General features: G+C 47.2%; 1 protein-coding gene across 2 annotated transcripts in view; it reads left to right on the plus strand.

Annotated features, from left to right (window-relative positions):
* PI4K2B (phosphatidylinositol 4-kinase type 2 beta) overlaps window positions 1–4,778 on the plus strand; it is a 51,384-nt gene extending 46,606 nt beyond the window's left edge. For both annotated transcript variants that reach the window (XM_019526137.1, XM_019526138.1), the window contains exon 10: window positions 3,116–4,778. In XM_019526137.1, coding sequence (XP_019381682.1) covers window positions 3,116–3,292 — 177 coding nt within the window. In that variant the 3' untranslated portion in view covers window positions 3,293–4,778. The remainder of the gene's footprint in view (window positions 1–3,115) is intronic.
* Window positions 4,779–12,976: the final 8,198 nt, after the last annotated feature.

A 12,976-nucleotide genomic window follows, 5' to 3' on the forward strand; every position in this document is an offset into this window, starting at 1 on the left:
CCGACTTACTGGCAGGACATTGTGCTCCAAGCTGCTTGGCTGCATTCCTGGAAATTGGCTATCAGATCGGTATTGGCTGTTATGGCTGGCTAATAATTGGCCATTGGTATTGCCGAAGAAATTTTTTAGCAGCACAGCCCTGTTTCAGAGAATCTTTGACACCCTGCTTCAGAGCATCCTATGTTGATCCGAAGGTTCCCTGACTTTGTTACAGTTTGGTCTACTACTTAAAATCACCCTAACTGCTAAAAACTTTGCCTGATTTGTCATTTGAAAGCATCTGTCTTCAGCTCCCAACAATTCATTCGTTGCACTTTTTGTTTTTGGATAGATAAGAGCAGAAGTGCTCAACCCATGTCCAATGGGTCAGCTCCACCTCCTGGTGCCAGATCATCCAGCCTGTAAGGTTCCCCATGGGTACATGACATGGTCCTGTATGCTAGATTGGACATGTAGGGCAGTGTGGGGCCCCAAATCCAGCATGCAGAGCTGGGCAGGAGTGGTATGGGCTCCAGGACCGAGATCGTGATGCAGAGATTCGGGCAGGGTGGCATGAGGCCTGAATCCCACCCACAGACTGGTCCTGCACCACTCATTTGGTTCAGGAAGCCAAAATGTCAAATTTAGCTCTTTAAGGGTATGAACAATTGAGCAGCTTGTTGCAGACTAAAATATGTGTAGGCCTTTACTGTTCATCAGCTGCTCTGTGGTCACTCTCCATATGTGGGATCTTACCTCACAGTAGTTTAAAGCTAAGCCATGTGTATGAGGAAGTGATACATGGGAGCTGTCATGGTAAACTGTTCATATATTTTTTCCAAGTTTATCACTCAAGTCTTTTTTTCTAGCCCTTGCATATTTTGGGACTTTTTCCTGCTCCCCCTCCACGTTTTCAAATTCTTTAAAAAATAAAGTTATTACAGCCCCCCTCCCAAGAACTGGGTCCTGTACTTCAGTATTGATCTAATCAATGCTGCCCTGCTGCCACTTGTTACTCCAATTTATACATCCAATCACCCATTTCGGAATGTACATCCTGAATTCCTTGTTTCTAGATGATGAATTTTGCGTTTTTGTTCTGTTCAAACATCTTTGGTTTGGTCTGTTCAAACATGGTTTGAATGGGCCAAAATGACATGATCCAGATTGCTCTGACTACCCAGTGTTTATAATTTACAACTACATCAGTCTGTGTATCACCATCAAATTTTGTCAACAACCACTTTATCCTACTTCCAGATCATTACTAGATTTCTTTAATAGCATCAGTCTTCGTATAGAACAGTGGAAACCCCATTAGAAATGCACAGATTCATTGATTGCTGTCCAGTGAGAACAGCTTTTTGAGATGTTTAAGTGGTTCTTAATTTCCTGATTATTGCATCAATAACTTTATAGTTCCAATATGTATATTTTAAGATGTAGTTTGATTAGTATATGAAAGAGGCTTGTATTAGGTGATGGCTTTGGTATGGAGTTGATAGCCCAGAATGTACATCTTAAGGCCAACTTCCTAATTTGTACATGATTTTCTTACCCAGTTAAATTTTAAAGTACTTCATGAAGGCACCAGTAGCCTGGCAGTTTGCAGAAATCGTTGGCTTCAGCAACCTGAGAAGGCAGAACAGTTACTATCTACAGAAAAGCATTTGGTCTTCACTTAGGCCAGGTGTTGTTCTGGGTTCCATGCAGCTTGAAAGCCAGATCTTTCTCAGTGTAAAGGTTTTTAGAGATTCACCAGAGTTCATTGCCTGGATGCCCTAAACTTTTGTTTTTCTATTTCAAAGGGTTTGTGAAAGGCCTGGGGAGTGTTAGCATAACTACCAAATTTTTTTTAATGCTTTAATAATTTGGCCTGTAAAGTTTATCCTGTCATGGGAGACCTAGCATTTTAGCATTGCTAAAATCTGTCAGCTCCAGGCTAAGAAAATGGTTATGGCTGTTAGGCCTGTGCAAAGTGGTTAGAATTAGCTTCCAATTTGGATTCAGCTGATTCAGGGGACAGTGATTCGATTCAGTGATTTGAATCACTGTCTCAAATTGATTTGGCCGAATCTGATTTGGAGATTCGGCCGCCATCGAATCAACTGAATCTCCTAATCAAACAGGCCCCAGTGTCCTGGCTCCACACTCACCAGCTCCTGCCAGGTGGAGCGGGGCAATCCCCACTGCCCCAGGCTGTGTGGGAGGTTCTGCCACAAGCCCCCAGAAGCTCAGATGGCCGCTGCAGCAGCTGGTGAGTGTGGGCTCTTTATGTAATAATAATAAAGAAGCCAGGATGCTGCGGTGAGCGGGGCAGCTATTGATGGGGCTGGGAGAGCAGGTTGGAGATGGGGGGCTTGTGGAGGAGCCCCCACACCAGGCAGAAGCTGGTGAGAGTGGGGCCTTATTTTTATTTTTTTATAAAGAGCTGGGACACTGGGGCTTGGTGAGGCAGCTATTGATGGGGCTTGGAGAGTGAGCAGGGGTCAGGGGGTGCTCAGGGAGGCTGGGGGAGCAAGCAAGGTATGAGGCCTAGTGGCCCCCCCCAGTCATCTTCCCCCTCCTATCCCTTACTGGCACGGAGTCCGGGTCCAGCTCCCTGCAGCTGTGAGTGGGGACCGCCCGAATCTCCGCGGCTCTCTGTATTGATTTGGACCTGTTTATTGGTCTCCCAATTTGATTTGGATTCAGAGATTTGGCTGCCAAACCAGTCTGAATCTCCTCCAGATTGAATCAACACTTGAAGCTTCGCACAGGCCTAATGGCTGTCCTATGGCTTTCTGAAGTACAGTGTTCCATGAAGATGGGAGAGACCTGAAAGCATTCCTGTAGCCATAAGATACTGCAGTAGTTGAGAGAATACTTGCTTCAGAAGATCTTTTAAAGCAGGACTTAGTATGCTTATGTTCCGGAGACAAAAGCAGGAGAATAACCATCAGATCGGTAGTATCTGTATTTATTTAAACTGAGTAAAGGTAGTGAGCTGTTTTGGAAGAAACTACAGCAAAAATAGAAGCATCTGAATGTGGATTCTTTATACAAGGACCAATTTGAAGTGCAGCACTTTTAATAGACCAAACAGTCACACTTTTATTGGGTGCCACTTAATCCTTTTTTCGCCACCTTCCTGCAGATTCTGAATCTTACCCAGGCATTAAAGGATGGAAAGAGTCCTCTTCAGCTAGTTCAGATGCCACGTGTGATTGTGGAACAGCGAAGTGGTACTGGAAGCCAAGGCCGAATTGTTCATCTGAGTAATACATTCACACAGACCTTCCATAGCAGGAAGCCTTTCTTTACCTCTTGGTAGCAACAGGAATATATGAGCAAAGTATATGTCTCCAATTTAGTAAGTCCTGCGTAAAAGTTCTGAGATAATGTAATTCTGCTGTATACTGAGAGCTCTGACTGCCAAAACCTCAACACTTAAATTTTGAAGACTTAAGAATTGTATTTTGAATGTAATCAAAGTTTATGATATTGTGTCAAAATTGTGAATCCTTATGTCAGGGAATAAGGAACTTGTCTATATTGTATTTTTATAGGCTGAATTGATGTATTCTGCACAATACAGAAGGGAAAAATTCCAGTTTACATATGCTGAGAGACTACTTTTGCATACAACATAGAAATAGAGCTTTTTGTTAAATTTAAATGTGAAAATGTACACTATAAACTGTTCATTTTTATATGCTGTTTAGAAATGAAGCACAGCTTATGTTATCTTTGATTGTAAAAATTCTATTTCATGTTACTACTTCATGATGTCATAAGTTATTCTATCAGTTTTCATAGCCTAGTTAGTTGGAAAATGTTATAATAAAATGGTCATGCATTTAAAAAAAGTGCATTAGTTTCTATTCTTCAGACTTGAAAAAAAAATGCTCCAAAGGCTTTTAATTTGGGACCAAAAAAGAGAGAGAGAGGGTAAAAAACATAGTTTATTTAGAATTTGGTTTCAGTGGGAATTGTGTACACATGCTGTAGGGTGAAAATTGGTCCTTACTCTTCATATTATTTGTGCATTTAAATAATTTATTTAAAAATCTCTTATTTCTCTCTAGATAGGATCAAAGTTGTTCTGTAATGCCATCACAGAAATAAAATACTATGTAGTTTTATTTAAAGATGATTGGTATGGATAGCCTTGTCATTCCTGATAGCTTGAACACTGAAGGGTTAATCTTTTAAGCCACTCCATGATGAATGTTTGTCAGACTGTGCCATTATTTTTAACCAGTAAAAACAGATCAACTGCAATAAATGGCGCTCAGAAACTTGTCATTAGACCTCTAGCAACACTGTGTTCATCTGACACATTTTATTTACTTTTTATATTGAACTTGCAGAGTTTAAGAATCTAGGATCCTTTTGCAGGTCAGTGACTTATGTAACATTTTATTTCAGTTGTATTCTTGAAGGTTAAGATAGGGGAAAAAATCTTTGTCACTAAATTGCTGCTTCTATGAAACCTACAGTATTTTAGACACTGCTGTATTTTTATAATTCTAAGCAATACTATTGAGATCTCCCAATATCAAGTGCTTGTATACTATTTTATATAATCTTGAGTTGATGTGTAAATATCAATGTAGTGTCAGCAATTCAGTTGACTAAAATGTCTAAGCCTTAAATATAAAACTACTGTACTGCGGGGTTTAAAATAAGACTGAAACAGCCACCTTTGTAAACGTTTCCATGGTTTTATCTAAAAAAAACAAAAGTTGTTAAATTATAAAGAATGTTTAAGGTAGGGGACAAGGCTACTTTAAACAATAAATTTGAAATGGACAGTTTTTAGCCTCAAGTGTGTCTCTTTTTGAGGGTGAGCGGTGGTGGAAGGGGCCTTAATTGAATCTTGAGTAAAGGGTGCATCTAAGCTCTTTCCTACAGTAGAAAATGTATATGCATGTTGTACACTGTAATTCTTTTTGTATTACACATAGCAGGGAGTACAACAAAAGTTTGCAGTGGCATTGGTACTACTCCAATATATTTAAACTTGTTGCCAAGCACTTGGAAGTAATGGATACTAGCTTTGTTTCATATACTTGCCATGCTGTGTTAAGCCAAAGTATTGTTAGTGCATGTGGTGGCTGTGCAGTGTAACATTGTCCTTACTCTTGGGCATATAGCTGCATTGTTTAGTGCTCAGTGACCAGAAATGCACCAATTGCCTTAGTATACAAGATGGAAACCATGCTCTTGAATGTTTTAGTCCAATTAGAACAGCCTGGTAGGCCAAATTCAGCCCACAAGCCACATTTTGCCTGCCCCTGGTATATGGTTTATCTGCCCTATGGGGCCCCTAACAAAATTTAGAAAATTAATTCTCTGCCCATGGCTGCTTGTCAAAGATGAGGCACCAGCAGCAGGATCCAGGAGGAGTCAATGGCAGGACCCAATGGCAGAGCAGCAAGGCCCGAGCCCCTAACCAGAAAGCTCTGTGGCTTGTGGCCTGGTGACCCTTTGGCTGTTGCCTAGCCCTCCCTCCATCTGAGTGGAAGCCCAGATAAGATGGGACAGAGGGAGAGGGAGAAACTACCACAAGCAGCCCATGCCATGGAACCTGGTCCAAGCCAGATCAATGCTGTGCCACGTGACAGAGTCAGCAGGGCCTGGAGGGGCAGAAACCACTGGTCAGCCTGTGCTAGGCTACATTAGTTCCATCCTGGGCTGAGCGGTTCTGGCTACATAGCTGAGAACCACATTGTGCTGGCCAGGTTGAGCTGGAGCCAGAGTGGTGGGGTTGGGGGTAGGAAGTGGTGGCAGGTGAGAAACAGCAGCAGCAATGGTAGGCAAGCAGGCAGGAGGGAAAGTAAGAAAGCACCAGTGGGAGAGTGGCAGCAGCAGCAGGTGGGAGCACAGGGCCAGGACTGCCTGGGGGCCAGTGGGGACCCAGGGTGGGATGGCAGGAGTGCAGAGCCTGGGCATCAGGTCTGCCTGGCTGTTGCATATGCAGCTTAGGCAGACTGCATGCAAGCATCATCTCTGGGGACAGTCCCACATGATGGAGCTGGCAGCCTAGCCCTGCTCACTGCTACATGAAGTTAATGGGGACCAGCAGGAAATTCTGTGCTATGGAGCTGGGCTAGCTCCACCCCTCTCCCTGCCACCCCAGCTAAGCCTTGTGATTTGCTGAGTGGGGCTGGCCCCACATGCTGCCACTACCTATGGCTGGGGACTAGGGTGGGAGCACAAGGAGTTGCATGCTATGGGGCCAGGCAGGGCTGGCCCCACTCACTGCTACCATATGCAACTCCAGAGACTCTGAGGCCCCACACACAGGCACCTACATCTTTCCCCCAACATACCCTATCCACCACACCCATGCTCTACCATATGCCCTGTTTCCCTCTACACCCAGTATACAAGACCAGGTTTGTATTTTGAGCTATTATGCAGTTGCCTCTAGGTACACTATGCAAATGCACATAAATTAGGGCCAAAACATTTTTTTAAAAAATTAAAACATTTTAGTAGATGTTTTACTTTTTAGTATATGACTTGTTTTTGTTGTGTTTTTTCCAGTTTCAAGATGGCAACACCCTCTTTCCCAGGGCAAGGATAGGGACTTTTGGTTGCAAAAGTCAGGGGTTAGAGGTGAGATTTCCAGTTCCAAGATGGTGGCCAGAGGGTGGGACTGCTTTTGCAGCCATTGACAGCTCACCAGAACTCTTTAAGCTGCTCTCTAGCTGAAATAATTGCCCATCCCTGCAATATAGACAGGCAAGGATTCTACAGTGTTTCACAATTTAAAACTTTCAGGATTAGTTTTCATTCTCTCTTGCAAAGATGAGGGCTAGGAGGTTATACAGTAGTGCCATAAACAGTAGAGGGCTATTGAGTCACTCCAACTTGGACTTTTATTTCAAAGGGATAAAAAGTACTTTTATCTGATCAACTGCACAGGAACACTGAGCTCCAGCTAAGTGAAGAGGTGCCCTTTGAAGTAAACTGCAGCAATCAGCTGAATACCTTGTATTTAATTCATGGCAGGTTGCCTAATTAAGCAGGACTGGCCTCGGGGGACTCCCAAGTTGGCTTCTGTGCACACTGGATGCAGTACAACACAGGCAGAGCCCCCAGGCTTTGGGAACAGCCACTGCAGGTAGGGCTGAGGCTGAGCTGTCCGGGAGCCTACAGCACTGTGGCCCTGTGTGGTGCCAGCCCCAGCCCCTTGAGGGGAGCTGTGGGTGGGCAAGGCAGGGGCCCAGGCAGGCTGGGGCAGCCACAGTGGCTGTTCCTGCAGTCTGGGGGCCTTCTGCAGCCAGACCCATGCACTGGAGCCAGCTGTGCCCCACTCATGCTATGCCCAGTTCATGGGGAGGCAAAGCTGAGAGCCAGAAGATGCCCCCAACACTGGCATTCTGCCCTGGCCAGGCAGCATCCCCTCATACGCAGGGCAGCTGCAGCCCATCCCCACGGAGCTGCATAGGCTGAGCCAGGCCCCAGCTCAAGTGCCCCTGCTTGCCTGCTATGGCCTGAGCCCACAGAGCCCTGGGGCAGCCCCACCTTCCTAAGGGCCTGGCTGGGCTGGGCTGGCCTGCCTGCAGTACCTCACCCTGTGCTGCCCAGTCGCAGCACTTGGCATCCTGGTGCCATCCCCTACCCTGTCAGATAGGGCATCTGTCTGCCTGGGCCCAGGGCTCACCCACCTACTGGGAGCCTGCCCAGGCTCTGGCCTCAGCCCCCCTGCAGCTCCCTCCGGGGGCCAGGTGAGGCCGGAGGGTCAGCAGAACGCAAACAGCCTCCCTGCCTGTGTTCTCCTGACTCCACCTCGGTGCCTGTCATGGCTCTGGCACCTGTGGCTGCTCGGGAGCATAAAGAGAAGCAACTTAAAAAAAAAAGTTTTTAAAACAATTTCCTCACATGCCACAGGGAAAATATCTCTATGTGCCACTAAATGGCATGTATGCTATGGGTTGCTGATCCCTGTCCTAAACCATCCCTGTCTAATGCTTATCCAACTGCCTCCTGAAAACCCAGGGAAGGAGATTCCACAACTTCCCTGAGCAGTCTATTCCACTGCCTCTCAGTTCTAGCAGGAGAAAGTTTGTCCTAACATCTCATCTAAACTGACTTTCCAGAAATTTAAAGCCCTTGTTCCATATCCTACCTTCTGTGGCAAGGGAGAACAGTTCTCTCTCTTTATGACAGTCTTACAGCTATTTGAAGACTGCTATTGTATTGCTTTTTCCCACCCAGCCTGCCCTTACCCCTTCTCTCCAAGTTCCAGCCTTTTCTCATACAGTTTGCATTCCAATCCTTGTCTGAGTTGTCTGCCTCTGGATCTTCTCCAACTTTCACATCTTTAAATGGGGAATCCAGAACTTCACACAGTACTCTAGTTGTAAAGTCCTAGAGTCCTAGCCAGGGCCAAGTAGAGTGGCACTATCATTTCCTAGGTGTTACAGGTAATACGCCTATTGATTAAATTAAAAATTAAAGGCCCCCCACAGCCCCTCCCAGTGCTGCTAGTGCCCCACACTCCCCCCCACAGTCTCAACAGTCCTCCTGATGCCCCTCACAACAGACCCACAGACATGCAGACACAGACACCGACATCAATCCCAGCAGGTAAGTGTGTGTGGGGGGAAGGGGCGGGGCAGGGCAGGGGAAAGGGAAGGTGCTGGGGGGTAGATCAAGGAGGGAAGTGTGTCCCTGTGCCCACTCCCAGGAGCAGGGCCAGGGGGAGGGCAGGGGTGCCACTCCGTGGGCCACACACATGCCGGCCGGCCTGACAGGAGGCTCGCACATTGAGGCCACCACCGCAACTCTGCCACTGCACCCTGAGCTACCATCCCATGGCCACCTGAATGGCTTTGTGGGCAAGTGGCGCAGAGTGTGGCAGTTCGGTGGCAACAACCGTGTGTGGGCCACGTGCTGCCCGGCTGGGGGGTGAAACGGGGGACTTGCATGCAGCAGCATACCCCACAGCCGGCTCCATGGCAGCGCAGGGTGGTGGGGCTTTGCGGGCAAGCGCTGCCACCACAGAGCCATGCCCTTTGCCCCTGGATCCTAGACATAAGTGGGGCTTGGGGGCTGTGGGGCAGGGCTGGGGAAGATGGTTGGGGGCTGCAGCGGCCGCCTGTGCCAGCAGTGACTGCCGCTGCCTACAAAACCTCCCGCTGCTGCCAGAGCCGTGCTTGGAGCTCTGTGGCCGGTGGCAGCAGTGCAGCACGGGGTGGTGATGGGGATGGCTGCATGCTGCCTGGCCACCACCACGTTGCTGCTGCCGCCCAGCTGCACATCTCCAGGCAGAGCTCTGCAGCAGCAGTGGGAGGTTTTGAAGGCAGCTGCTGTCACGGCCCTCCAAGTAAGTGGCACATGCAAGCCCAAGCCCCTGCCCCCCCACTGCGCCCCCATCCCTCACCGTGGCTGCAGAGCTGGCCACAGAGCTGTGCTCCAGCTGCATGCCAGCCTCCCTCTCCCCCTTCCCCTGGGCAGGTGGCCGGATGGCATGTATGTGGCCCACACATGGTGGGCACCTGCAAAGCCCCCCACAGAGGGGCACCCCTGCCCTCACCCGCTGGCCCTGCTTCCAGCTGCGATGTGCTGCCTGAGGTCGGCAGCACCCCCGACTCCCTCTGCCCCCAAACATCTTCCCCAGCCCTGCCCCACAGCCCCTTACCTCCATGTTCCAGGTGCGAAGAGCAAGTCTGAGCCTGAGCCCAGCCTTGGCTGCCTCAGGCTCAGGCCCCACCCTCTCCCTCCTTCTCTGGCCAGGGCTGGGGGTTCCTGCCTTTTTTGCAATTGGCTCTTGCAGGCTGGAGCTATGCCAGCCTGCAAGAGCTCTTTACAAAAGTGGAGAATCCAGAGATTTCTCTGCTAAAAAGAGAAATCCACATTTTCTCCAATAAAAACGGAATCCGTGGTTTTCTCTGTTTCTCTGTGGGAAACGGAAAACCCAGATCCCTGGTGATGAAGCAGCCTTGCTTAACTCCCGTCTTAACCTCAAAGGGAACTGTGATGGATCTGTTACCGAGAACCACCGCTCACATACATCATGGAGCAGATGGAGAACGATGACAAATTTCAGTGGGCATCCATACTTCAGAAGGATCTTCCACAGTGCTTCACAGTTTAGTGTCGAAGGCTTTCATGAGGTCAAAGAAGGCCATGTACAGTGGTATATTCCTGGCATTTTTCCTTAAGCTGGGAAGATCATTTCAGTTGTGCTTCTTGATGTCCTAAACCCACACTGAGAACCTGGTGAGAGTTCTTCATTACATGGAAGGAGATGGTTCAGGAGGGTTCTTGAAATTATGGCTCTAAGATCCCTTTTGCCAGTTCTCTCAGAACGGTCATGAATTTTCTCAGGCCCTGCTGACTTAAGAAAGCATCAGAAAGCTTTCAATTGATCTGAACAGTTACCATGACTCTCAAGGTTTCTCCTTTTTTCTTTATTTACAATTTTGCTAATTATTTTCCTGCTTCATTCTTCTCCTTAGAGCATAGTTTCTCAACCTGTGGTACGTGTACCCTTGGGAATACGCAAGACACAGGCAGGGGTTACGTGGGTACCCTAACACTCTCTCTCTCTCTCGCCCTCTTTTCCTCTCTCTCTCTCCGCTTCCGCCTCTCAAAACTATGCCAAAAAATTTGGTGCGCCGTGCATTGCACAACGCTTTAAATTCCCCAGTAATAATTTGGCATGCCACTCTGCACAGCACTGGGTTCAGTCCTCCTAGCTTTGGTCAACATCACCTCTAGCCCAGGTACATACTTGAGGTGTGCACCCCTGGTGTAAAAGGTAGCAACCCTACCCACACCAGATCAGACATCTGTCATAACATGGCCTTATGTACACAGCCCTTCTTCCAACATACGGCACACATTAATCGGTAAATATAAAATCCCCTGGAAAATTGAGTGTTGGGATAGTTATTAAAATTTTCAAAAGTTAGGGGGTATTTGCTACTTAAAAGGTTGAGAAACACTGCCTTAGAGCACCCTTAGTCAGAGATGTGAAATGGCCTCTCTTCACTGAACCTCCTCAAAATGTTCCTGCTTAACTTCATCCATAAATGCTCCACCCTCCAGTGAATATTAGTTTGCTCTTAGGCAGCAATCCTGGTTTTCTCCAATTAAAAAAAACTGTTTATGGTTTAAAAAAATAACGCAAAATCCACATTTTTCTATGATTAAAATGAAACACTACTATATCTATATCTATATATTAGTGGTGTTTCATTTTAAATCAGGGAAAAATGTGGATTGTGGGTTACTTTTTTAAACCAAGAATTCGGTTGGTTTGGGTTTTTTTTGTCAGAGAAAACCAGCATCCTTACTCTTAGGTAATATTATTCAAACTGTACAAAATCTTTTACAGACCTGATCCCTGTTTTTTCAGCTGGAGAAAGCAGTCCTTATTTCTCACCTACCAGTCTGAATCTGAGCATAAGGCCAACACTGCAATGTCTTGCATGTTTGTATAATCATGTACACCAGTACTGACCATTAATTTTTGATACCCTAAACTAACCAGAATGAGCATCTTCTCTTCAAAGGTTTTTCAGGCACCCCAGAGCTATCAGCAGGATTCAATTATGGTGAGTCTGATAGAGAAAAGTAATTACTAAATAATGTAATAATTAGCATAGGTATTTTGAAAAATGATAAGCCCCAGTAATAAGAAAAGAGTTCAGTACAAAATAACAGTCAGATTGTGAGTCTCCCCCACTCAAGAAGAGCATTGAAATAGAATTTGATGGACTGCCCCAGTGAGTAGTCAGGAGCAAATGCGTGTTTCTTCCTCATAAAGGGTATCTGCACCTGACAGCTTGCAAAGATTTTTTTCCAATTGTCTGAGTGGGTCTAATAAGAGATATCAGATTTACCCGAAGAACTTTGTCTTCCGATGTCCTTGGACCAATGCGGCTACAACCTACACTCCTTTCTCCTATGTGAAGACTTCAGCAATGTAAGTAAGGTAGTGAAGTCTGACATTCTGACATGGGCGACTGGTGCCTTCTGGGGGCGGGAATGCCCCCCTGACTGGACAGTCAGCAACTGTCCTGAGCAGGGCAGGTCCCCCACGGCCAATCCTGGTGACCTACAACTGGTGGCAGCGTGCCACTGGCACTTCCGGGTTGGCGGGATTGGCCTTGGGGGCACCACTTCTGCTGGAGCACTCCCTTCCCAGCTGGTACTCTCAGGGGGGACATCAGCACTCTTACCTACCACCCTGCCCAGGAATCCTGAATGACAGGGGGTGCACCAGCACTCAGGGGGTGCACATGCACCCCCATGAACCACCTACACATTGCCAGTGCATTTGGAAACGTGGATAGCTCAACTCTAGGCAAGGATCTATACAGGTAACCCCCACTTAACAGTTTTGCTTAGCACTATTTTGCTACAACACTCATTTTAAATTCATACCTGATTTCACTTAGCACTCAGCAAGTTTCGTTATAACCCTGTTTGCCAGGTTGGGTCATTAAAAACAATTGTGGCTGCCACCTCGGGTCGTCAGATACTTTGGTTTCACTTAACCCTTGTTTCACTTAACGCTTCTTTTTTCCAAGCGTTAACCAAGTAAGAGTGCGAAGCAGGGGTTGCCTGTACTTCAGACACACGTTAGGAACATGGCGTCTCTCTTCCCCTCCTCTTTGGCTCTCTGTTCACACGGGGCCAAAGGCAGGGTGATTTCATTCCACTCGGAGCAAGGAAGAAACCCATTTTCTATATCCTTTTTTCTTCACAGTCTGCACTGGTGTAGGTGCATCGGCAGGGAGAAGCACCTTCCTCAAGTTGTGCTGCAAATGTGCGCGCTACCTTTTGGGCCGGGGCTGAAGTCTTACAGAGACCAAAGGACTGCAAGCTCACCTGGGGATGTACTTTTCACTCCCTTGTCTCTATCAGTAAAAACAAAGTCAGTTGGGCAACCTGCGGTCATGTCTTCGTACGCATAACATCGTTTTACCTGGTGAGAAGAGCAGGGCGAGGGCGGGGGCGGGGGCGGGGGCCACCCACCGCGGCGCTGGGT

The sequence above is a fragment of the Gavialis gangeticus genome, unplaced genomic scaffold (genome assembly GCF_001723915.1).
Source record: "Gavialis gangeticus isolate Ggan-Ray unplaced genomic scaffold, GavGan_comp1, whole genome shotgun sequence".
NCBI lineage: Eukaryota > Metazoa > Chordata > Crocodylia > Gavialidae > Gavialis > Gavialis gangeticus.